Below are 27,719 nucleotides of genomic sequence, written 5' to 3'. Positions count from 1 at the left end.
AGCACTTCAAGTCAGGCCCAGGGGCAAGGTGGCTGGTAATCACTGCTTTACCTCTGAGGCCCAGGCAGGTGGTTCAGTGGTTACTTTGACCTGGAAAATTCAGGAGTTGGGGGATTGGGAACGATGTCTTTCTTTTCACAAGAGAATTTGCACAGAAAAGAAAAATGTTGAAAGGTGTGCTTTATAGTTAACACTACTTATAGCATTAATTAGTAAGAAATAAATGAGTTCTTTTTCCTACATTAATGATTTTCAGATTATTTTGGACTCAGAATCACTTTACACTCGCAAAAAAGTATTGAACAACTGGGCATGGTGGTGCACACCTGTATTCCCAGCAATTTGGGAGGCTGAGGCAGGAGGATCTCAAGTTCCAGTCCAACCTCTGCAACTTGTTTTAAAAATAAATAAGTAAATAAAATACAATTAGAAGTACTGGAGATGTGACTTGGTGGTAAATGGCCCTGGGTTCTCCCCATTACTCCTCCCGCCTCCACAAAAGGTATTGAGACCCTAATGTGCTGATGTTTCTTTGGGCTCTATGTATTGCTGTTTACCATAGTAAATATTTATACTTAGAATTAAATATTTACTTATTCATCTAAAATCACCACAATAAGTCATGACATGTGAGTTTATCTGACTTATTTTATGAAATGTAAATATATTTACAAAACCAAAAATTTGATGTGAATAATGAAGTTGTTTTATATATTTGCAAATGTCTTTAATATTTTAATAAAGGCAGCTAGATTCTTATCTGCACCTGCGTTCAATTTTCAATATGTTCTTCTGGTTGAAACATGAAGAGAATCTGACCTTACACAGACATGTAGTTGTAAAAAGGAAGAGTGCTTTAATAATCTTTTCAGATAATTGTGGATATTCTTTGGTACTATACTAGAACTTAATAAGTGGTAGTTTTTTGTGTGTGTGCTTGGTACTAGAAATTGAACCTCAGGCCTCAGGCTACTTATCACTGAGCCACATCCCCAGGCCTTTTTTTAAAATTTTCTTTTTTGAGACAGAGTCTTGCTAAGTTGCTTAGGGCCTTACTAAGTTGCTGAGACTGACTTTGAAACTATGATCCTCCTGCCTCTCAGTTTTCTGAGCCATTGAGATTACAGGCATGCACCACTGTGCCCGGCAACAGGTGATAGTTTCTTAAAGGTTGGTTGCAACTCTGAAGCCGTTTCAAAGAAATTTTCATTCTATTACATTAAAATCCATTGGTCTATCTTGCAGTTTTAATGGATTCCTTACTCATGTATGATACTGTAATATAATACATTGGTTATTTAAAAATTGTTGGTTTCCTGAGAAATTATAAATCTTCCAAATGTTGAAACAATTTCATTTTCCAGAATCACATTCATATTTGTTAATATCTCCACTGATGTCACCTGGAAAATCTTTAAGTATCAAATGCTCTCAAGCTCAGGGTAATGGATACAAGCTTTTCTAAATCCTGTTTTTTCACTTGAAAGTTTGAGTTTTATCATTGTCCACAAATATTGCCAGTTGTCCTCTTTGAAGTGACAGACTCACTCATTCCCTTTCAAGAAAATGCCTGCCAGGAATCCATGTCAGAACAGCCATAAGTCATCCGTTAGTCCTTTTTTTCTAGTAAAAATGGAGTTTTATAACGAGATGACTGACAGAGCTCACTACTCAAAAAATGGCCCAGATGTTTTTCCTCAAGATGTTTGTCCTGCATGGTATTTCTCTTTTCATCACATAGGATATTAAAATGATGTGTAATCAGCCTTGATATTTAATAAGATTGACAATTTTTGCTGCTTTATCTGAAGTGACACTGGCACTTTTTTTCTGCTAATGCTTGAAGGTGAAGGAAATAATGACAACTAACACAGTTTGGAGCTGCTGCTTTGATTTCTGCTAAGGGATCTGCAGTGTTACCCTCTGCATTTTAACGCCTGTGCAAATGCTAACACAGAAGTTGCACTATAACCTTGAGATTAAAAAAACAATATTCAGTACTCTGAGTATTTCAACACCTCTTGTACTTTGGTGTTAAAAATTCACATAAAATATCTTCTTTGATAATTTATTTGTCTGATAACAGACAAACACATGCAAAATAGCAAGTTAATCAATGCCAGGAAGTTCACCCTTTTGTAAAGCAAAAGTATGATTTTTCCAATATCAACTCAATCTTCATATTGCAGCTAGATCTTTTAATTGAACGTGTTACTGTGTCATTACAAAATGTTGATGCTGTGGTTTTTTTCATTGACTTTTCATCTTGGAGGCACTCAGAAACCGAACACGTGTACTTCTCCAGCCACTGCAGCACCAGGAACTCTATACAATAGAGACTATAGCCTTTTTCATCACTGATTTGAAAAGATGTAACAAATAGTATTTGGCTTATAAAAAGCTTATCATGTCTAAGTTTAAGGTATTTGATTTCTTTTTCTTTTTTAAAAAGGTGGTGCATTGCATAAGATACAATAAAGTAACTTGTTAAAAATCTCTAAAGATAATGAGATGAACATCATTATCCTAAGTACATATATGAAGACATGAATGGTGTGACTTTGTGTGCAACCAGAGACATGAAAAATTGTGTATTATATGTGTAATGAAAAAGTAATTCTTCACTAATAAATAAAATCAATGTGAGTGGAGCTGGGGTGGCCACTGAGCTAGCCGTGCAGATTCACCTTGCTTGACAATTAAATCTTGGTTTTCAGGTCCTAGCTAATGACATATTGATTTTACTTTTGCAGTATATAACTCAACAACAATAATTTACATCCTCCATTAGCGTTTATTTATGGTGATGAAATTCCATCTGCATTTTTGAGATCTGTGGAGTCTCCAAGGGTGGGCAGTCCATATGTGTGGCCCTTACAGCTTCTGCTATAAGTCATTTTCTTCAGGTTGTACAACATTTGTCTTATCCAATGCTTATTGTTCCTTTAAAAAAAAATCTCTAAGGATGAGGGAAAGATGACTATCATAATAATTTTCATTTGTTATTTATAATGTTACTCAGTTTCCTTGGAGTAGATTCTCCCCGCAACCCCACAAGTCAAAAGACTCTCTTATGTCAGTTTCATTTTTTTTCCCTGCACTTTTAGATGCAGACAGTACAGTTAGAGGTGGAGAATTTAAACCTTCTAATCTTATTTTAACAATTCATCCTTACATTAGGAAAATATACATTGTAATTCAATTTTCTCTTAGAATGAGATAAATATTATTAAACTCTAAAATGAGTTTTAATTTAAAAATTAATATTTGATTTAAAAACTTAAAAAAATATCACTGTGAATAAAACTAACAAAGAGGATCCAGTCTTATGTTTCTGTGAAGGTTGTGAGGGAAACTGTGGGATTCATAATAAAGATTTGTTGAACAGTTAGAGACATTTTACAGAGATTATAACAGAAATAATCAAAGAGAGCTAGAAAGAGCACAGTAAAAGTACTGAGAACAAACTGAGTAAATCTTTCAAAAAGCACTTCTTTAAACCCAAAACCTATGCTTTAGAAGGAGAGTCCACAGGGCTGAGAATGTAGCTTAGTGGTAGAGTGCTTACCTAACATGTGCAAGGCCCGGGGGTTCAGAACTCAGCACCACAAAAGAAACAAAGGAAAAACCAAAAAATAGGGCTGGGGATGTGGCTCAAGCGGTAGTGCGCTCGCCTGGCATGCGTGCGGCCCGGGTTCCATCCTCAGCACCACATACCAACAAAGATGTTGTGTCCACCGAGAACTAAAATATAAATATTAAAAATTCTCTCTCTCTCTCTCTCTCTCTCTCTCTCTCTCTAAAAAAAAATAGCATACAGAATATACAAAGTACATATATACATTAGCTGCCAGTGAGGATGTCATCTCACATCATTATTATGATTTAGATATGAGGTATACCCCAAAAGCTCTTGTGTGAGACAATGCAAGAAATTTAGAGGTGAAATGATTGGGTTATGAAAACCTTAACCTAATCAGTGCATTAATCCACTGATAGAGATTAACTAGGTGGTAACTATAGGCAGGTGGGTGGGGTGTAGCTGGAGGAGGTGGCTCACTGGGGCTGTGTGCCTTTGGCGTATATATTTGTTCCTGGAGAGATTGTTTGTCTATGGACTGAGATCTCTGAAACTGTGAGCCCCCAAAAAGGCTTTTACTCCTCTAAAATTGTTCTTGTCAGGTCTTTTGGTTACAGCAGTGAAAAAGTTGACTAAAACAATCATCCCTAGGAAATTCCACTCACACTCAGGAAAGAATACGAGAGAAAAAGGCAAATAGGGTTTTAACTTTTATTTTGCCAATAATTCAGAGCCTCAGGACCCCTGAAAGGTTCTAAGAGACCATTCTTAAAGAACTACTCTTCTAGAAAGTTGAGCTCACCATCAAAAAGTGGTCTCTAAAAACCATGGTGACTTCTTCACCACTCTAAAGCAGGTATGGCAATTCCATGTCAAGATTCTGCTGATCCAGGTCATGTTCTGTGTCTTCTCATGAAGTTAATTCTGATTTCTTTTGTCTTGTCTTCTAAATAAGGGCAAAGATAAGAAAGTAGAAGGATGAATGAATGTAGACACTGACACTACACGAAATACACTGATTTTTTTTTAATTTGAGAAGTGTATAATTTTTAAAAAAAATTAAAAAAATTAGTTGTTGATGTGCCTTTATTTTTTATTTATTTATATGTGGTGCTGAGGATTGAACCCAGTGCCTCACACATGCTAGGCAAGCACTCTGCCACTGAACCATAACCCCAGCCCTGAGAAGTGCCTAATTTTGATTCAAGGCTAGGCTTTATTGGTAAACAACAATGTCACTCATTCCTTGATCCAGTTTATGGATGGTAAAAATGAAGATTTTGATGAGAATAGCAGAGCTTTTCTAGGTCTTGTTGCCCATAACTAACTGGGAAAATCTGGCTAGACTGTTTGAGGAACACAGTCTCCTCCTCTCCTGTAGCAATGATAGCACTGAAGTGTGTGCTCCTGTAAGATCTTCTTCCAATGAATGTATCCCAGACAGCTCCAGTTGAGATTCCAGAGCTCTGTCAAACATTGAGTTTAATGTGATAATTAGGATGAAATTGCCCATTAAACAAAGTGATTTTTTATAGTAGTGTGCTATTAAGATTGGAAAGTTGTAAAATTATAAAGTGCATATGCTTTTTTCCCTTTGATTCCAAGATACACATTTTGGCACATTTTAATAACACTGAAATGAGAATGTGTTTTTCAGTTGAAGATGTGTTAGTTTGACTGAAGGTACTTTTTTCCTACTTTTGTGAAAAAGCATCAATTTTTGTTTTAATTATGAAATGCTATGTTCAAATTTGCTTTTGTTCTTACATAATCATAAAAGCCCATTCCATGAGGAAGACTCAATGTATTTTGCTCTTTGTTTCTGTATTTTTCTTTTTCAAGAGAAATAACAGACTAATATATTTACTGAAATTTATATTTTCACATTAATTGTTTTGTAGCAAATAGGAAAATTTACATTAAAAGCTGATTACATTAAAATCTGTTTAAGAAGCATGTTTATTTTTTTAAAAAAACAAATTTTGTGTATGTGTCTGATTCAATATGCAATATTGAATTGTTCATGACAGGTTTATTTTAGAACAGTAGAACTTATAGAAGAGCCCATAAAAGGATCTCGTGGTCTGAGTTTCTACTTTAAGATTAATGGACTTCCCATATTTCTGAAAGGCTCCAACTGGATTCCACCAGATTCTTTCCAGGATAGAGTAACTTCTGACTTGTGAGTATTGGCCTTCTTTTTTTGTTCCTTTTTTATTAACTGTCTCAAAAAGCTTAAGAGTGACTCACTTCCACTTTTTTTTGGTCTCAGGAAGAACTGAGAGGTAGTATAGAATTCCGGGATGACAGAAACTTTAGAATGGGCAGACTTTTAAATCAAATATTCCAATCTCCTGAGCTATAGATAGAGACTACTTTAGCCATCCAATTTTAGAAAACTATTATATATTTACCCCAGATAAACAAGAAAATGGCAGCTTCACATTTTGGATTGTGAGTCCCAGAAAAAAAATTATCATATTTGACTTTTTTTTTCAGTTATTCAAATAATAACCTTAAGTATTTTTAAGAATGGTTTTAACAGATAGCAATCCATACTTTTATTTTTGTGCTAAGATAATATTCTTTCACTTTTACCTTAATAAAAGAACTAAATCTTGGTTGGGGAGGAAATGGAGAGCTATGGGTCAGGGATTCATAGCAGGAGGTATGTGGGAGGAACAGGTCTGGAGATTTGTTGGACAACATGTGGACCATGGGAAATAGAATTGGACCATTTGTGGGCTCATGTTAAATGAGTATATTTTTGCTGCTCTTGCCACTAAAACAAGAAAAATGGGTGACTATGTGAAATGATGGCTATGTTAATTTGTTTTGCCATAGTAGCTTTTTTATTATCTGTACATATCCCATAACATCATATTGTATAACTTAAATATATAATACAACTTATTTAAAAGAAAAGAAAACAAACAAACAAACAAAAATCGTAAAAAATCTACATCTAGGAAAAAACCCGGAGTGTTTTTCTGAAGGGTTTGAGAATAGAACTTTAGAAGACAATAATATTTCCTAATTGGTTGTATAAACTATCTTTGCGATAGTGAAAATAAACTTTGTGAAGGGAAAATAAACACTTTTTTTTTGCCTTAAATTAAATAATAGCTCAGCATATTTACAAATGTATAAGTCTGCCTTGTAGTATGTTATTTGATGTTTAGAATGTAAATATCACTAGTAGCTAAATCCTCAGTTTTATAATACTTACTGTGATTTTCTTTTACTTTAAAATGTGTGTTTTATTTTAGATTTTATAAGACAATGAAATGCTCCTTCAGATGCAGCGTGGAATAATTTGCTGTATTTTTTCCTTTCTCCTCCTACTGATTTGCCCTTTCTGTTTAGCACAACTGGGCCAATTTTTGTCAGCCTGCAGGGGATGTTGAGAGCAAGTTTAAAGGGACCAGCCTGTTCTTTGGCTTTCCAATTCATTCCGGAGCAGTGTTCTGGGGCTGGAGGGAAGGGCCATGCTCTCCAACTGGCTGTAAATTTCTAGATTTTCCAGAGGGTAGAGTGAAAAAGAATTTGGATAAAGTAGAAAGGATATTTACTGCACAAAGGAGTATAAGGCTGAAAGAATTTTTAAAAAGATCAGGGTGAGTGAGGCAATAATATTCAAGCTTTGATTTTTGTTTTGCTGTTTGCAATGGCAATTGCAATATAATAAATTGTGTGCAATATAAAAATAAGTGAACTTTCTAAGTTTTACATTGCAATTTTTTCTGTAGGAATAAATACAAAACAAAAATTAGCTTTAAAAAATAGTGTAACATTACTGAATATTTAGAAAGGAAAGATGACCATATTTTTCAAAGTTTGTTTGTTTTATGTGGTTACATGTAAATTATATATTATCTAGAAGTAAATATTTACTTCACTTTCTTTATTTAGATTTATATCCAAATTATTGCAATTTTAAGGTGTGTTTTTCTGACAGAGATTTAAAAATATTTTTTAATTTTTTTCTTAATATTCCAAAGTATCTAAATTAAATTACATTCTACCATTTCTCCTCAAGGTTACGGCTCCTTTTGCAGTCTGTTGTGGATGCTAACATGAATGTTCTTCGGGTGTGGGGAGGAGGCGTTTATGAGCAGGATAAGTTCTATGAACTCTGTGATGAACTAGGGATAATGGTGAGTAGTTGATGGCATTTTTATATATTGATAGGTTACTCTGTCCTCAGTTTGTCTTCCAGTGTTCTGAGTGGATATTATTACTCCTTACCTCTTTTTTCAGAGCCTGGTATAATGTTCCATTTTTGGCCAAAGGAGTACATGACATCTTGTAAACCCAGAGCCATTGTTGATGGCAAATATAAAGATTACCTAATTATTTTAAAATAATAAGTATTATATATTTTGGTTATATCTATGTATGTATCTATGTATATTTTCTTTGTCATATGTAAGTATGCTTGATAAAATAAAATATTTAAATAATTTAACTTTAAGGAGCACTCACGAGTCCCAGAGAGAAGCAAAATAATAGGGCTGGGGTTGTGGCTCAGCCGTAGAGCACTTGCCTTGCACGTGCAAGACCCTGGGTTCAATCCTCAGCACCACATACAAAAATAAATAAGTGAAATAAAGGTATTGTATCCAACTACAACTAAAAAATAAAATATTTAAAAAAAAATAATAAAATTAATGTTGTTATGGAAGTACTGTCAGCAGGTCTTGCAATGGTGAGTGAAAGCAAAGGAAATGCAATCATCCCTTGGTGTCTGTGGGGTACTGATTCCAGAATCCTACGGATACTAAAATCCACAAATACTCCAGGTTCCGAATATATAAAGTAGTGGAGTATTTGCATATAACCTGTACACGTCCTCCTATATACTTTGACATGTCTCTGATCTTATAATACCAAATACAATGTGAGTGCTATATAAATAGTTGTCACACTAGATTGGTTAGGGAATAAAGACAAAAACAAAAAGTCTGTACATATTCAGTATAGATATGATTTTTTAAAAACATTTTTGGTTGGTAGTTGGCTGAATCCCTAGATATAGAATCCATAAATATGGAGGGCTAAGTGTATATAGTTTCAGTTCTAATATTACAGTTATCAGATATACAGAACTTCATAGAAGAGTAGGACATAATAATAATGATGATGATATTGATGACAATATTCTGTAATATGCACTGAGTGCCAGGCATTGGTCTAAGTGCTCTGCATGTATTATTTTATTCTATCTTCATACCCAACCAGTGAGGTATTTGCTATTATTCTCTACCCCCATTTACAGATAAGGAAACTGACACATGGAGAGGTTATACACCTTGATCAAATGCAATTGCCTGTGTATAGTAGAATCAAAGTTCTGAGTAAGGCAAATGGCTTGGGGATTGGGCTTTTAACCACTTCGTCATGCAGCCTTCATGGTTCCAATATTAAAGTGGGCATGTAGTAATCCTCTTGGCCATCAAACATTAATTCCTTTATAAGTAAAGTCTGGTTTTTAATCACAGAGTATCCCTCTTTTAACCATGGAGTATCTCAAATTTTTGATGAAAATGAAAAAGAGTTAGGAATTAGAAGAATTTTGGGAAAGCTTCATTTTGTTTTCCCCCAACGTGTATTATTTCCTCTTTTGTATTCTCTTTTTTTTTTTCCTACCTTCCTAACATTTTCTCTTTTAAGGTTTTTGACAACTTTTGTGGAGCTCTGAAAAGTCCTAGATGTGCCAGAGCCTCTCCTATGTGCTTTTAGGCACAGCAGGGCTCCAAGGGTCACATTCATCAGCCAACCTGATTTCTCATTTATATGAAGGATAACCCCCCAAGTTCAAACTGAAGACTTTTTTTTTTCCTGTGTGATCTAATTTACAGAAGTACTTTATTGCCTTTTATTTGCTAGGTATGGCAGGATTTTATGTTTGCCTGTGCCCTTTATCCAAATGAACAGAGCTTCATGTATTCAGTGGCAAAAGAAGTTGCTCACCAGGTATGTTATTACTACTGTTTTAGTTTTGCCTTTTGTAAATTTCTCTCCCCATTTCATTTTGTTGTTCCTTATTAAATCCTGTGAAAAATCAGTCAGATAATCGAGTCCCTGGGTGGACCACCCAGTCATGACTTTAACACTGCCTATTTGCTGACAACTCTCAGATTTATGCCCTGTGCTAAGTTTTTTTGCTGTCTACCTGTGCCTCTGATTGGAAGTTTTAGAGGCATCTCAAATGTAACATGTCCAGACCAAACTTATATCCTTTCCCCTAGTCTTGCTTCTGCAGTTTTTCCTACCTCAGCAAATGTTGTCATTTTTTGAATTGCTCCATTCAATTCCAAAAATTGAAAATAATTGACTCTGATTTCTTTTGTATTCCTCATATACACACTTACACTTATAGACACAGAAATGCAAGGAAGTGATAATATACTAGCTCTGTCCACTGAAAAGGCCTACGAACAGTAGCCAGCCTGGTAGCATCAAGAATCCTTGTATTGAAATAATCTTTTCTATAAAAGAGAAAGGTGGCTGCTGGCACAATGGTATGCTCCTATAGTTCTAGTTACTTGGGACGTTGAAACAGGAGGACTGCTTGAACCCAGGAATTCAAAGCCAGTTGCACAGCTACAGCACAGTGAGACCCTGTCTTAAAAGAAAAAAGAAAAAAAAAGGCAGAGGAGAAAGAGAAGAAAAAGATGAAAATGTCTTAATGTTGGACTGGGGTATAGCCCGGTGGTAGAGCACTTCCATACCAACCTAATATACTCAAGGTTCTGGGTTTAATCTCCAGTACTGTGAAAGATAGGGCAAAGCATCCTAGAGAAATGGCTGATTTGAGGTCTGGAGCAGAAATATCTAATTATCCTGGAATCGCTCTCTCTCTCTTTTTTAAAAGAATGCTGTCTATTATAATGTCATCAACCGATAATTTCCGCCACAGATTGGAGGTTGATCAGTCATATGCTGAATATACTTATTTTTTGCAGGAAGATCTGTTGAGGGGGTGATTATGCTTTGAAACACAGTTTACATTACTTTACCTATCTCCTAGATCGTAAGTTGCCATGTAAACTCAGTGTGGCATTCTTGGCAATATAAGAAAATTCTGAATCATAATGTACTCCCCTTTATCCAAATGAACAGAGCTTGAACTTGTACTCCCCACATAGCTAAGAACTAACTTGTGAATATATTTGGCTAACATATTATTATACATATAATACTACCAAATACTACTGAAACATTCGCTGGAGTGGTCCACTGGTATTCACAAAAGATGATCACTAGATCAGGAGATCACGTCTACTTTCTAGATTTTACAAGACTATACAGACATACTGAGTAGATTTTATCATGCTCTGTTTTCCTCAAAGGAGGAAACATATATATTTTTCAGTAACTTCAGGTAAAGATACTATGGGTTATTTCTGACTCTGTTTTCAGCTTCTCATGTCCAATTGTCTTCTAGATTTTCTTTTCTTTTGCAATGGTGATATACAAAGAATAAGTGTTTTGGTTTCTTCTTTAATAGTCAACCTGCCACTGTAGGGAGGTTGATTTACTGCTTGAGCCCCAATCTCGAAGTCTGTAAAGCAGGTATGATTTTATTGTTCTCATAAAGCCATTTTGAAGATTAAATGGCATAATATATGTAAATGTGTACAGTATTTATACTTCTCAGCTTTATACTTACTACACTAGTTCAAATCCTCATTTTTTCTCTTCTCTACAGTTGGCATTTGTTTTCTAGTTAGCCTCTTTAGCATGGATCTCTCCCAGTGTGAGTGAATTCTCAGCAGAAGTGCCAAGGTCATCCTTCTGACACGCATTGAGTGGTACCACACTCCTGCTCAGAATCTTGATCCTGGTCTATCTTGACATACAGATAACAAGGAAGTTATCAAAGTCAAAAGGACTTTGAAGAGACTCTAACTAATCAAAAGTAGGAAAATTTGAGATTCAAAAAGGATAAGAATGTCAATGGATTGAAATCCATTCAATATATTAAAAATCTGTTTATAAGATGATATCTGCAGATGTATTCGGTGGAAAACCATAAAGAAAGGCACGGAAATGACTACTGTAACACTCAAGATAGAGCTTACTTTGTCAGGAGGAAGGGTCTATGACTAGGAAGAGGTATATGGAGGGCTCTGGGGGAGAGTTTGCTGCTTAGTCTGGGCAATGGTTATAAGGGTAATAGCCTGATTCATTACATCAGGATTGTTTTCTGTGGCTGTTTCATTTTTAAATTAAAGGTTTAAAAAGTGCATGTTGCATCCTTTGCTTGCTAAGAGCCCTCCAGAGGCTTCCTGTTGCTCTCAGGGTAAAATTAAAGATCTTCAGCATGGGGGATTCTGTCCCTGCCCTGTCTCCAGCCTCTTCAAACACTATCTTCCTCTTCCTCTCTGTGTCTTACCACATCTCTCCTCCCCTTCCCGGTGGACCACCTCATTGGGCCCTTCTTACTTTGAGCATAACTTTCTCTGGGAAAAACCCTTCTAAATCCTTAAATCTAGATTAGGACACCCTCATTTGCCCTTGGTGATTCACACACACTTGTTCAGGGTTTTGTTGCCCCTGTAAGATTGTCACCTCCCTGAGGCCTGTGGCTGGTTTTCCTCTATATCCCTTCTCCCTGGCAGGATTATTCATTGAATGGATAGCTGGATGGATGCATGCATGCATGAATAACTTTTAAAATATTAATCATAGTTATACAAGCTATAACATCTATGTACCTTCAGTTCTTTTTGTTTTATTAAAGAAAGGAGAACCATTTTAGGTAAAGCTTGTTAAAATTTTAGGGGTAAGACTTACCATAAAAGTCAGTGGAAGGGTGTGTGTGACACTGAGTCATGGAAGCTTTTTGTCTCTTTGGGATTTTGTGTGTGTGTGTGTGTGTTTTCATCAGCATCGTAAATCTGCCTGTCACAGTTGATAGCAGCTCTCACTTTGCAACATGTACTGTTGCAAAAAGGGAAAATGCTGTACTGTTTACAGAGTTACTTTAGAAAACACAAAGCTTTTAATTTTTTCTTTAAATGAAGCACATCCCTTTGATATACACTATGCTGCTGTTACATTTATCTGAGTTTCACAGCTTCTTGTGGTAATGGTCCATCACAGTGAAAGAGAAGGTTTTATATCAATAAGGTAGTAGTGTCAAAACATATTTCTGAGGAATTTCTCTTGACCATCGACTCATTCTCATTTTCAAGGATATCAAAGTGCCTACCTATGCTGGGGCACATGGCCCAGTATTTCAGAAGACAGAGGCATGCTCATGTCTGTCCTTAGCATAACAGATCTGGATCCTTTTGCCTTTACTTAGGGCTGGCCCAGGTGGGCCCAGCTCCTACTGGCCCTATTGCTCCCAGCTGGCAGGATTTTCAGACAGACTCTCTGACGTCTTCTTTTGTACTTAGGTATATTCAGTAGCTTATTAAACCTTAGTTGATGTCGTAATACATGACATTGGGAGCTCTTTCAGGAGACATTCTCTAACCTGTTTTCCACCTGCATGTCTTTTACTTCCAGAATCCCTCTAGTACTCACTCTCTTTGTATCATCTTCTCTAGTTCTCCTTCTGGGTTTCTTAACTTAAAAAATTATTTTTTATTATACAAATTTATGGGGAACAATATGATAATTTGATGAACGTATGCAGCGTGTAATGATCAAATCAGGGTGGTTAGCATTTCCATTTCCTTAAACCTTTAAGAATATTTTTATTAACATAATAATTGTACATATTTATGGGGCACAGTGTGATATCTCAATCCAAGTGTACAATATATACTGATCAAATCAGGGTCATGAACATTTCTATCTCCTCAGCCTCACTTTGTGTTTGTAGCCTGAGTTCTCTCTTCTAGTTATTCTTAAGAGGCAGCAGGGGAACCTCTGTCCCTCTTGCAGTGATAGTGCTTGGTCTGCTTCATTTGTTTCTTCACACAAAACTTCAGCTTGCTCCTGAGAACTAACCCCTGTAATGTAATGTCTCTTGCCTTTTGTGATTCTTGGAACCTTTTCGTGGCAATTCAGATAATGATCAGGTCTATTTCTTTATCTGCTTTCGTTTTTTAAAAAAGGATTATATTTTCTTCAGGTTTTGTACGGCAGAGAGAAAAGATTACTACCTTATCAGTGCGTACTAAATCTAGACACAAAGAATCTCAGAGAATTCTTAAAATGTATTCCCTCAGCTAACATGACTGACAATTTTCTAATGAGTTCCCTGGCACAGAAGAATTTGTGTGCCAAAATGTAGTAGGTATAATTTTCTGAATAATTATAGCTCTGAGTCTTTTATGTTAAGTATTGGAAGATTGTTTTTAAGTTTTCTTACATTTCAGGTCAGGAGACTGAAGTCTCATCCCTCTATCATCGTATGGAGTGGCAATAATGAAAATGAAATAGCACTGATGATGAATTGGTATAATGTGAAAATAACTGATCTACCAGTCTACATACAAGACTATGTGGCACTCTATGTGTCAAACATCAGAAAGATTGTCTTGTCAGTAAGTAGTGGCTTATAATGCAAGAGAATTGAAGATTTTTTTAAATGAATGTTTGAATAATGGTACAATATATTTTATGCCCCCTTTTAGAGCAGTAGTATTTTAAAAAGTAGTATCACTTGAATACAGAATATTTCATTGTAATTCTGAAGCGTATGAAAACATTTGTGGATTGAATGTAGACTTATTTGAGGATAAACTTGTCCATGGAACCCTTTACATGTACCCTGTAGGGTGTTTGCAAGTTGCAGGTGCCTGAGGTTGGGGATATAGCTCAGTGGTAGAGTGTGCTTGCCTAGTGAGTGTGAGTCCCTGAGTTTCACACTGCCCTAAAACAAACAAACAAAACTATGACAAATTTCTGGTTGTCACTGACTCTTTGGAGTCTATCCATGGATCCCTATACATTTAGAATCTCTAGATTAGATGATTTATTGACATGCCCAGTCTAAAATTCTGTATTCACAATGTTAACACAGAATTTGGTATATATCGTATATGAATATGTTGGTATGTGATTTAAGGGTACAAGGAGAGGCAAGATCTTGTTCCCAGTCTCATCGTAGAGCCCTTCCTCTATAATGGTTCTATTTAGACCACTGTTTGTCCAATAGGCATATTATATAGGCATATGTTAATAGAAGTTGGCCTTTTTTGTGGGAGGAGGTGGCAGCATTCTTTCAAGAATGTTTTTAAGAGTTTTTTTTATTTTTTTAAACTTTAATGTTTAACATGTGACTCAATAACCTGGTTGCCTTTATAATTTTGTATCTATACTTATAATATGTCCTGAAGTAATCTGAAAAAGGATATATTTTTTAAATGGTATATCATATTAGCATTTTAATATGCCCAGTATCCCATTTATGATAAGAAACTTAAGTGAGCACTTATGAAAAACATAGGTTCAAATTTATGGTTTACTTGATATATTAAATATGTGTCATGAAGAACTTTTCTATTCTACAAAATGTGATGGTATAAGTTTTAATTGATATTTGTAGACCATTATTTTATAATCTTATTACTCACAGTAATTATGTTTATAAGAAGTGGATTTTTTTAAGATTTTTTTTTTAAGATGGACACAATATCTTTATTTATTTTTACGTGGTGCTGAGGAACCTAGTACCTCACATGTGCGAGGGAAGCACTCTACGGCTGAGCTATAACTCCAGCCCCAATAAATGGATCTTATAGTATAGTGGTTAAGCACTAATACTCAAAATTCTGTCTGGGTCACTTATTGTCTTGGGGAAATTGCTTAATCTTAGAAAAGTGAGCATCTGTGTATCTCTTCTTCACCTCTGAATTGGAAATATAATGCCTTTCCCACAAGGATTAACTTGTCCTAAAATGAGTTGTGAGTCATAATTGATATCTGAAAACTTCTTTGAAGATGGACAGAACTAAATGCTATATAGTAATTACTGTTTTATTTCTATCAAACATAAGATATGTAAGAACTGCTATAAATGACCCATTTACACTGTAATGATTAGTTTCCTTTGGACATCACACATTCTGTTCATGCCTTTTCTCTTTATCTTACGATGTCTGATGGTCTAAGTAAGCATTCAAGATCATGACCTAGAGGGAGATCATCTGTGAATTTGGAGGAAAAAAAAAAACACGCCTCAGTAATAACTGATTTGTAAGTGGGGGCAACTTATAATACATCATCAAAGCAGATATTTTTAGGCAGAAGCCCAGTAGTAATTTTACTCACTGGCTCTGTTTATCAAATTGTTCAAGAATCTGAGTGGCACATGCCTGTAATTCTAGCAACTCAGGAGGCTGAGGCAGAAGGATTGCAAGTTCAAGGCCGGTTTCAGCAAATTAGCAAGGCCTCAAGCAACCTAGTGAGACCCTCTCTCAAAATAAAAAATAAAAAGGTGGGAGGGGAAGTGATTCAGTGGTTAAGTGCCCCTGAGTTCAATTCCTGGTACAAAAAAAAAAAAAAAAAAAAAAGAGAGAGAGAGAGAGAGAAAGAAAGAAAAAAAATCAAGATTACTTGAATTATAATCTCACCATCCTTGTAATATTGTAAGTCAACAAATGAGTGCTGAATACCTATTACCAGGAGCAAAGCCTCATTCCCAATGCTGAGACGATACTCTTTTTTTTTTTTTAAATTTTATTTATTTTTTAAATTGTTGATGGACCTTTATTTTTTTTATTTATATGTGATGCTAAAGATCGAACCCAGTGCGTCACACATTCAAGGCAAGTACTCTACCACTGAGCCACAACCCCAGCCCTGAGGGGATACTCCTAATCTCATGAAGCTTGATTAATCAAGCTGTGTCAGTAGGAAACAGGAAAAAACAAAAACCAAACAAACAAACAAAAAAACCCACCAGTTTTGAAAGAAGTGCTATAAAAGAACGTAGTTCCAAAATGCTGAAAACTATTTGAAAGAGCCACTAATTTTAACTGGCAGAATCTGAGAAGGCTTTCAAGTAAAAGGTGAGATCCAAACTAAACCTTAAAGGTGGAGTAGAATTTTGAGGCCAAGGGCTGTCCAGTAGGTATTTTAGGCCATTAAAACAATATGAATAAAGACAAAAAGATGTGGAAGTGTGTGGTATGTACGTTTAGGAAACAGGAAGCAGTGTCTAGCACTAGAAAGATTCATGTGGATTTGTCCTGGATTTATGTGGGGGAGACAAAGATAGAAAAGACTGCCTGGAAGGAGGTCATAGAAGGACTTTGAGTCACTTTAAGATACTGGATGACTTTATTCCGTAGAAAACAGCAAGCTAGTGAACATCTGGGGAGAGAGGATGAACTTTATCTGACTCAGATTTTCCTAGAATATATCAGTTACAATAACTGAGAACTCCAAGTTACTGGGAATGTGTTATATGCCAGACATTAATACACTAATTATAATAATTATGTTAGCTGATGCTATCACATATTAATATGTTAATTATATAATCCTTCATGTAATTTATGTATTTAATTTTTAAAAGCACTGTAGAATGTAACTAATGTATTTATTTTAGAAATGATGACTGGGGGTGGAGTTAGAGAGATTCAATGCACAAGGTTAAAGAGGTCCTAGGAATGGAGTCTAGTGACAGGGAACTGGAAATTAGGTGATGGAAAATATTTTAATGTAGAGTTGGTGCTATTCAGAGTGACTGAATGTAGGAATTGAAAGAGAAAAGGAGAGAGTCCTACTTGGGTACCAGTAATCAAAGTAGGAAGCACAGTTGAATGTTTGGTTTAGTTAATAAGGGATTCTGCTTTGAAAGGGTGGATTTGAAATGTTGGCCAGACAAGGCAGGTGGAGATGGGGAGCTGGTTATTGGTAATGTAACCATGGAAGTGAATACAAGGTCATGTGTGGAGGTGAAGCTGGGAGTAATCAGAGCACTGATGAGAGGAGGTGCCTTGGGAGAGGGAGTAGAACAAGGAAAGGTTAAAAGGAGAGTGGTTTCCACCTGAGAATGGAGAGGTTAGCTTGAGAAGGAAGAATCAGAAGGTTGGAAGAAACTAGGATGTGAAAGAGGAGTGAACGAGCAGCCAGGGGTGGAGAGAGCTTCAGGAATAACAGGAGGTAGATAGGGTCATCTTTTCATACCAGAGAGGGGCTACTTAGGGATTGAAAGGAATGTTTTATTTGATGAGTAAGAGTTCGTGGGTAGTTTTTGAAAACAATTTCAGTGGAGTGGAATGATCAAGACTTGAATATCAGGGGTTGAAGAATAAGTGAGTTGTAGAAAAATCTGAGGGACTACAAGGGATGAAGGAAACTTTTTATTAGGACAAGAGGAGGCCTAAGGAAACTGAAGGAAAAAGGCAGTGAAGAGAGATTTATTTTTTTTAAAAAAAGAGTGGAAGCCAGGTATGGTGGCACAAACTTGTAATCCCAGTGGCTCAGGAGGCTGAGGCAGGAGGATCATGAGTTCAAAGCCAGCCTCAGCAATTTAGTGAGGCGTTAAGTAACTCAGTGAGACTCTGTCTCTAATAAAATACAAAATAGGGCTGGGGATGTGGCTCAGTGGTCAAGTGCCCTTGAGTTCAACTGCTGGTACCCACCCCCCCATCACCAAAAAAAAAAAAAAAAAAGAAAGAAAAAGAAAAAAAAAGAGTGGAGAATAATTTATTGGCTATAGAACCAAAGTGAAATTGAAAAATGATCAGAAGACAGGCTGGCAAAGAAAAGTAGTTAGATTTCTTTCTATGTCAGAAAACAAATAAGGAAAAACTATGAATGGATATACCAAAAAATGTGGCCTACCGGATAAAAATTGAGAAAACTATTTTCTGAATGTTGTTCAAGGAAGCCTTACTGACCTTCTACAATGTTTTAGATTTCCCAAGAGCCCTGAACCTTTCCTTCAAAATACTCATCACACTTATAATTAGTTACTTGTTTAGTTTCTAGTTTCACCTCTAGGTTGCAGACCATTATTCTAGGAGGCCAGTCACCATGTCTGTTCCTGCTGAACCTCCAAGACAAAGGACTATAGGCCTGGCACATAAAAAGAGCTCAAAAGAGCTTTGACGTATCAGTACTTGACAAAATGAATTCTCTTTCTGCAGAGCCAAGAAATGTCTCATACGCAATGAATACTTGACCAAATCGTGCTACGTGGATGAATCTTCTCAATGAAATAGAAAGTGAACTCATCCATTGAGATGATAGTAGCTACACATTTTGAGCTCTATCTGTGTGCTAGGTACCACATTAGGTACTCCCCTGGCAGCTACTGTAGCAAGTCAGCACAGTGTTTCAGTGGCTTACATGAGAAAACTTCATTTTTTACTCACAAGTGCTGTAAAAGGGCTATTCCCGATTGGCAGGCAGCTGTCTTCTAGAAGTCCAGGCTTCTTCCGTATTCCAGTCATACCACCTTCTAGGTCCTTGCCCAACAATGGTGGAAAAGGATGAAGATGAGGCACATGGCCTCATTCAGATATGGTGAGACTAGGAGACCACTTCCCAGTGGCAGCTCTATATTATGGAAATGAGAACATAATTTTTGGTAGACACTTGGTCATTTCATCCACATATAAATCATTTACTGTTTGTAGTATCTCTATGAAAAGGGTTTGTCATTATCCTCATTTTATAGGTAGGAGTACTGAGCATTAGACATGTCCCCACATACTAAGATCCTGGTTTGGGATTAAAATACAATTGCGTTTGACTCATCAGATTTTGTTCTTAACCTGAGGTGCTAGGTGCAGGTGATTCTGCCCCTAGGGAGCCTTTGGCAATGTCTGTAGACATTTTGGGGGGGGGGGGTGGGAATAGGAACTACTGGCCTCTAGTGGGTGGAGGCCAGAGATGCTGCTGTATCCTATAATGCATGAGACCTCCCCCACCTCCACATACATCTCCACAACATATCCAGTCCAAATGTCGATAGTGCCAAAGTTGATAAACTCTGTGCTCAACTATATGCTACCTGTGCTAAATAAGAGTAGAGGCGAAGTGTGATTGAAAAGATTAGGAAGAGCTGTTGTGAGGGATGAGGTTAAATGTAATTATAAAGGGATACAGAGGATTGGGAAAAGCAGAGTGGTACTGTAGGGGAAGGAGGTAAATCATCCTGTTAAATTTCTATCAGTTACTCTATATTTCTGGGTCTTGATAGTATTTTTAAAGAATAAATGATCTGTACTTTATCAAATGAAATTATTATCTTTAAAACCAATTTATCTCTGTACTCAGCGGGACAAGAGTCGTCCTTTTGTAACGTCTAGTCCTTCAAATGGAGCCAAATCCATTGCAGAAGGCTGGGTCTCTCATGACCCTAACAGCAAGAATTTTGGTGATGTCCATTTTTATGACTATCATAGTGATTGCTGGGATTGGAAAGTTTTCCCAAAAGCTAGATTCGTCTCTGAGTATGGATATCAGTCCTGGCCTTCCTTCAGTACATTACAGACGGTAAGCCATCATTTGTTTGATTTACGGTGATTCAGGAGAGTAGACTATGGGCAAATGTTGCTTTTGATCAGTGCTTCAGAGGGTCAAATCTACTTATTTAAATGAAAGTTTAGGAAGAAGATGGAAGAAAAATACTTTTTTCCTTCAACTTTTGGACAGCTAAATTCTTATAATCATCATTTTGGAGATTATAACTTTTCTGTATCTTAATTTTTGTGTATTTTTTGTTTAATTTTCACATATTCCTGCATTTTTAATTGGTGCATTATAATTATAAAAAATGGTGGGATTTGTTTTTACGTATCAGTTTTAGTTATGTTCTTTTAGGAGCATTTGAAAGTTAAATGAAAACTGGTGGTTGCTGAAGTCTGAATTCTTCTTGCACATGAAAGTATCTCTTACTTGTTCTTTCTCTAATCCTATAGCTATTTTATCATTTATAGAGATTCAGAACTAGATATTTCACTACAGTAAGAAAGGTGAGTGTGATAAATAAATCTTGGTCTAATGTTATTAAGTTTTAAGTTTTTTTCTCCTCCTTTCCCATTTCATTCTCCTCTTTTGTCATGCAAGTATATTTGATTTTCAGTATGGATTTCCATGCTCTCTGTTCCTAAAGATTCTGTTTCAGATTTGTATGCGTTCTTTTTTTAAAAAAATATTTTAAAAAATGAACTATTTTTTTAAAAGAACACATTTATCATTATATTGACAAAATATCTAATAAATGATTATAATGACAAATATCTGAATAAATGTGTACACCAACAGTAGTTAAGATTATTTCTATATTTAAGACAAGGGATAAGGCCACTAATAATCTGAATATACATGCAATAACACATATATTCAGTTTGCAGGAAAATATTTCACTCTTAAAAAAGATCTTTACTGAGATTTAATTCCTTGCTATACAATTTACATATTATGAATAGAAGAAAAGAATCATTTTTTCTTTAACCTTTATTTTAACTTAACCAGCTAAGTTCTTAAAATTATCATTTTGGAGATTAACTCCTATTACTTTTATGTGCACAATTAAGTGGTCTTCAATATGTTCAGAGTTCTGAAATCATTACCACAATCCAATTTTAGAACACTTTCATCATTTAAAAGCAACCCTGAATCCATTAACAGCCACTCTCCACTGTCTTGTCTCTCTCCTACCCCAGCCTTAGGCACCACCAATCTATTGTCTATGTCTATAGATTAATCTATTCTGCACAATTAATATAATTGGAGTTAAACAATATGTGGTCTTTTGAGACTGGCTTCTTTGACTTACCATAATGTTTTCAAGGTTCATCCGTATTGTATCATGTATTGGTATGTCATTACTCTTTTATTGCTGAATAGTATTCTGTTATATGGATTTTCCGTATTTGGCTTACCTGTTTCTCTGTTAGTGGACATTTGTATCATTTTCATCTTTTGGCTATTATGAATAATGCTGGCATGAATGGTTCTGCACATGTTTCTGTGTCAACCCATTTTTGATTGTACTGGGTATGTACCTATGAGTAGAATTGCTGAGTCATATGATAACTCAGTGTATAATATTCTGAGGAACTAACAAGTTATTTTCTGTGGTGACTGCTCCATTTTACATCCCTACCAACAATGTATGAGGGCTGCGATTTTTCTGCATCCTTGCCAATACCTGTTATTTTCCATTTTTTTTAACATTTCTTGGAAATATACATTTACAGAAAATTTGCATTTCTTTGATGTTGATTTTGTTGAGTTTCGTCTCTTTCTTTCTTTCTTTTTTTTTTTTTTTTTGTACCTGGGATTGAACCCAGGGGCACTCAACTGCTGAGCCACATCCCCAGCCCTATTTTGTATTTTATTTAAAGACAGGGTCTCACTGAGTAGCCCTTACTGAGGCTGGCTTTGAACTCATGATCCTCCTGTCTCAGCCTCCTGAGCGACTGGGATTACAGGCTTGTGCCACCGAGCCCAGAGAGCCTCTTTTCATTGTATATCTTCCTTTGAGAAATATACATTCACATTCTTTGTTCATTTTTAAATTGAGTTATTTGTCTTTCTTTTATTACATTATGAGATTTTATATTATGGGTTTTCTTTAAATCAGATATATGATTTGCAAATATTTTCTCCCAATGTGTGAGTTATCATTTTACTAACTTGATGGGAACACTTAAAGTACAAAAAAGCTTTTAGTTTTAATGAAGTTCTACTTACCAATCTCTTGAGGTTTTGGTGTTATAGCTAAGAAATCCAAATGACAAAGGTTTACACCTATATTATCATCTAGAAATGTTATAGCTTTAGCATTTAGGTCTATGACTTGTTGTGAGTGATTTTGTTCTGTGTGTATGAGGTAGGTGTTTAGATTTACTTTTTGCATGTGGGTAGCTAGTTGTTCCCACACTGTTTATGGAGAGGCCTTAACAAAATACTGATTTTTAGAGGAGAGGTGTGTCATTGTTTGGTTTGTGTCTTTATCAAGATTCAATACATGTTTACCAGTTTTGCTTTGCAATCACTGAGGAGTGAATAAGTAATGAGATCAAGCTCTAAAACATTTAAAACATCTACAATTGTAATAGTGGTATTACAATATTCCTCTTTAAGGACTGTGACAATTTCTGTTAAATCTGTTGATTATAGTTTATTATTCTGTTTTGATAAAATAATAACATAAAATGATGTTTACCTAAGTAGATGAAATAATATTCTAAAATATACATAATTAATGTTTTAAAAACCAGAAATATATTTTGATAAGGCAGTGTTTTGGGGGAGAGATACCAAGACATACTTTCTAGGTTAGAATAAGGGAGATTTTAAGTGTCAAATTCTAGTTTTATGATTCTACTTTGCACAAGGATAGTTTTTCCCAATAACAAGCATGATGACAAAAACATTTATGAAATTAAAGTCACAGAGCAAAGCCTAAGCACTTTCCCATAGTGTAGAGTGCTTTCCAGGTTTGTCAGGAGCTCACAGAGAAGCAGTTTTACCACTAACTTCTCAATCTGTAACTCTCCTTTTTTATTCAAAAGGTCTCATCTGAAAAGGACTGGTTTTACAAGAGCAATTTTTCCTTTCATCGACAACATCATCAACATGGCAACGATGAAATGCTGTATCAGGCTGGACTTCATTTCACACTGCCCCAAAGCTCAGACCCCTTACGTCAATTTAAAGACACCATCTACATTACACAGGTAGGTTTTTTTCATTGTGAAGCTGAACAGGTTTCTGTAGTTAATAAAGTGATCATGTAGATTTGGTAGGTTTGGTGTTGTGGAAAATATTCAGGTTTTTCACTCTAGCAATATTTTCTTCACAATACATATGATAACACAAAAGACTTGACATAGTTAATTTTGGTATTTGTTTCTCTTGGAAGAGTCTATATAAAGTTCTAAAACAAATTGTGTATAAAAATGCTCCCTAGCTCAAGATTACTATAAAGGTTCAATAACTAAGATGGTATCATTTCTGAAAGCTAAAACAACAGTGGAACACAAGAGGGTCCAGAGATAGACTCATACATAATATGGCTACCTGATTTATAGCCATGATACCATTGCAATTCAGTAGGAAAATAATTTGATCAATAAGCAGTGCTTTATCAAGTGGACATCTTCATGGGAAAATAAACAAACCTTGATTCCACATGTAAAAATGAGTTTGATTACTGATCAAGGATTCAATTATGGCAGCTGGAGTATAGCTCAGGGGTAGAAAAAATGCTTAGCATGCCCAAGGCCCTGGGTTTGATCTCAGCACCAAAAACAACATACAAATAAACAAACAACAAAAACAAAACTCCAAAGACTTAAATGTGAAAGGCACTGCAATAAATTTTCCAAAAGAAAACATAGGGGAATATCTTCATGACTTTGAGATAAGCAGAGTTCTTAGGACATCAAAGCACTAAATCTAAAAGAAAATACTGATACATTGTACTTCTTATGGGCCTCTGAATACAAAAAGTGTCACTTAGAGAAAATGCAGGTTATGATTGGGGACTGCAGGTTGTAATTCATATATCATTTTTTTCATTTGGCATGGCTGGGGATCCACCCTAGAGCCTTGTGCATGCTGGGTGAGTGCTTCACTGTTGAGCTATTCTCCTACCACAATTTATATATATGTCTAACAAAGATATCCATAGTGAAGAACTTATAGAAAGCAAGAAAGAGATGGAAAACATTTAAAACGAACAGAAATCTTGAACAGGCACTTCACCTAAAAAGATACCCAAATAGTCAATACATATATGAAGATGTGTTCAATCTCATCCTTGACCAAGCAAATGCAAATTCAGGCCATACCAGAATACCTCACCATAACCAACAGGATGGCTAAAAATTTTAAAAATTGACAGTACCAACTGTTGGTGAGGAAGTAAAATAGCTGAAAATTTTAGACATGGTTAGTGGGAGTGTAAATGTGTTTAACCACTTTGCCAAAATTTAAGGCAGTTTCTACTGAAGCTAAATATTTGCTTTCCTTTTGAATGAGCATTTCTGTTCCTAGCTTTGTACCTAAGAAAAACAAGTGCATATGTTCACCAACAGACATCTAAAAAAGATTTGTGCTGTGACAGTCTGCATCTTATTGGATATATTTTAAAATAGTTCAATAGCAGCATATTTGACATACCATAAAATTCTCTTGTTGTAAGTGTACAATTATGTGATTTTTTATATGTTTATGGAGTTTTGCAACCATCACCATGATCCAATTTCAGAATATTTGTTATCCTCAAAAGATCCCTCATGCCTGTGTATAATCACTCCTCTTTCTTGCCTCTGACCCAAAGAAAATATAAACCTGCTTTCTCTCTTTTTATATTTGACTTTTCTGGACATTTCAGACAAATGAAATCATACAATAGGTGGTCTTTTGTATCTGGCTTCTCTCACCAAGGAAAATGTTCTTGAAGCTTATGTGTGTTAGAATATGATATTGTGTTTCATTTCTTCTTCTTGTCAAATAGTATTCTTTTATATTGATATACATATTTTGTTTATTCATTAATCAGTTGACGGACATTTAGATTGTTTCCACTTTAAAAAAGAATTTTGTAGGGGCTGGGGATGTGGCTCAAGCGGTAGCGCGCTCGCCTGGCATGCGTGCGGCCCGGGTTCGATCCTCAGCACCACATACCAACAAAGATGTTGTGTCCGCCGAGAACTAAAAATAAATATTAAAAAATTCTCTCTCTCTCTCTCTCTCTCTCTCTCTCTCTCTCTCTCTCTCTCTCTCTCTCTCCCCCCTCTCTCACTCTCTCTTTAAAAAAAAAAAAAAGAATTTTGTAGTTGTACATGGACAGCATGCCTTTATTTTATTTATTTATTTTTATGTGGTACTAAGGATCAAACCCAGTGCCTCACATGTACTAGGCAAGTGCTTTGCCACTGAGCTACAGCCCCAGCCCTGTTTCCTCTTTTTGACTTTTATGTAATACTGCTATAAATATTCATATAAGAATCTTTGTATGGGCATATTTTTTCTTTCTTTGGGGGGTTAGGAAATGTATAAGTATAAGTGGAATTGTATAAATGTATAAGTGGAATTGCTGAATTATATGGCAAATTTATGTTTAAGTTTGAAAGTTAAATTGCCAAACTGAATATCGGATAGTATTTTCTTCTTAAATTTCCATATTACTTTTTTTTTTTGGTACTGGGGATTGAAATCAGGGGCACTCAACCATTGAGCCACATCCCCAGCCCCTATTTTGTATTTTATTTAGAGACAGGGTCTCACTGAGTTGCTTAGTGCCTCACCATTGCTGAGGCTGGCTTTGAACTTATGATCCTCCTGCCTTAGCTTCCCAAGCCACTGGGATTACAGGTTTGCCCCACCATGCCCAGCTCCATATTACTTTTTTTTATTGTTGTTGTTAAATATTTATTTTTTAGTTTTAGGTGGACACAATATCTTTATTTTACATTTATGTGGTGCTGAGGATCGAACCCAGTGCCTCATGCATGCTGGGCAAGCATACTACCACTGAGCCACAACCCCAGCCCCTCTATATTACTTTTTAAGTTTGAATATTTTGCATCATATACCTGTGACTTCACACACTTAAGATTATGTTAAAACTGTTACTTATTTACCTGTTTTTTCTTGTGTATATTTCAAGTTCCCAAAAAGAAGGTGAGACTCAATTCCAATCATATTGGTTGCTCTGAAGTAGATCAGAAGTTTTTGTTAAACATGATCGTATTTCAATCTTTTCTATTTTAGCGTCAAAAATTGTACCAATTTTTTGGTACTGGGGATTGAACCCAGATCGCTGAAACACTGAGCTACATCCCCAGCCTTGTTTGTTTTTTATTTTGAGACAAGGTCTTATTATGTCCTTAGGGCCTCACTAAATTGCAGAGGTTGGCCTCAAATTGCAATCTTCCTGCTTCAGCCTCCTAAATGCTTGGGATTAAAGGCATGTGTCACTGCGCTCTGCTAAATTGTGCCATTTTTTTATCCAAACTTAACCTTACCCTGTATGAAAACACAAATCCTTGGGTACGAACTGCAGTAGAAAATGGTGAGCCAGAGGATAATTATTTTTAGAAGGCAATGAAATGATGAAGAGAATTTCAATGTTTAATCCCTAATCTTAGGAAGTTTCACCAGTGTGATGTGTAACTAATGAACTTATCAGAACACAAGGTTAAAGTAATAGCTGTCCCTTGAAAGTGTTGCAGTTCATCTTTTAAGATTTTCATAGCCGACATTCTGTGAAAATATTTTGATTTATAAACTAGGTCATTCATATTTGTGTGTGTGAGAGAGAAAGGAGAGTTTACGGTTGTTTTGTTATCTTTCCTTCTTGTAGTTGTTCATTTTATTATTGTTACTTTATTTTCCCCCTTAAAACCACATTCAAAGACCTTATAGAAATAATCTTTTCTGAATTGATTAGCATTTAAGGTACAGAGTTAGGTGCTGGGTGTACAAGTGGAATTATCTGTAGCTGTTTTTTGTGACTGATGGGTTTTTTCTTAGATTTTAGTACTAGTTTCCTACTGAGCTTTGGTTCAGAATTGGACTTGACCTTTATGCAGTTTGTTACTTGCACCTTGGTGATTTCTATTTTGTGTTAGATGGGATCTGCAATGAAAGGAGAGTGATTTTTTTGTTTGTTTGTTTTTAGTTTTGGTATTTCTTGACCAAAATACAGACAAGAAATGTTAGGGCAGGACAAGGGCTGTGGCTCAGTGGTAAAGCGCTCATCTAGCATGTGTGAGGCACTGGGTTAGATTCTCAGCACTGCATGTAATTAAATAAAATAAAGGTCCATTGACAACTTAAAAAAAAAATTACACACACACACACACACACACACTCCTAAACTAACTTTTTTTTTTTTTTTTGTATTGGGGATTGAACCCAGGAGCACTCAATAACTGAGCTACATCCCCAGTGCTATTATTATTTTTCATTTTGATACAGAGTCTTGCTAAGTTGCTTAGGGTCTTGCTAAATTACTGAGGCTGACCTCAAACTTGCAATCCTCCTACCTCAGCCTCTCAAGGTGGTGGGATTACAGGTGTGCACTACCATGCCCAGCCTAAACTAACTTTTGAGTGATGACTGCACCAATCTGGCCTCTTACTCATTACCTGGACCGGAAGCTGGGCTAATGACAATCTTTACTGACCCCCTTAGCTTACTAAGCATCTTCTAGTGCTTTCATTTATTCTTTGCATATTTATTGATCATCTAA

The 27,719-nt window shown here is 35.7% G+C and overlaps 1 protein-coding gene across 1 annotated transcript in view; it reads left to right on the top strand.

The window, feature by feature from the left end:
- Window positions 1–27,719, top strand: part of Manba (mannosidase beta) — a 97,682-nt gene that overhangs the window by 51,038 nt on the left and 18,925 nt on the right. Inside the window, exons 8-13 of the mRNA XM_026398121.2 lie at window positions 5,611–5,762; window positions 7,620–7,737; window positions 9,470–9,556; window positions 13,921–14,088; window positions 19,781–19,999; window positions 23,029–23,193. Coding sequence (XP_026253906.2) covers window positions 5,611–5,762; window positions 7,620–7,737; window positions 9,470–9,556; window positions 13,921–14,088; window positions 19,781–19,999; window positions 23,029–23,193 — 909 coding nt within the window. The remainder of the gene's footprint in view (window positions 1–5,610; window positions 5,763–7,619; window positions 7,738–9,469; window positions 9,557–13,920; window positions 14,089–19,780; window positions 20,000–23,028; window positions 23,194–27,719) is intronic.

Source organism: Urocitellus parryii, chromosome 10 (genome assembly GCF_045843805.1).
Source record: "Urocitellus parryii isolate mUroPar1 chromosome 10, mUroPar1.hap1, whole genome shotgun sequence".
Taxonomy (NCBI): domain Eukaryota; kingdom Metazoa; phylum Chordata; class Mammalia; order Rodentia; family Sciuridae; genus Urocitellus; species Urocitellus parryii.
Note: the sequence above shows the minus strand (reverse complement) of the source record. Positions and strands in the feature narration are given on the sequence as shown.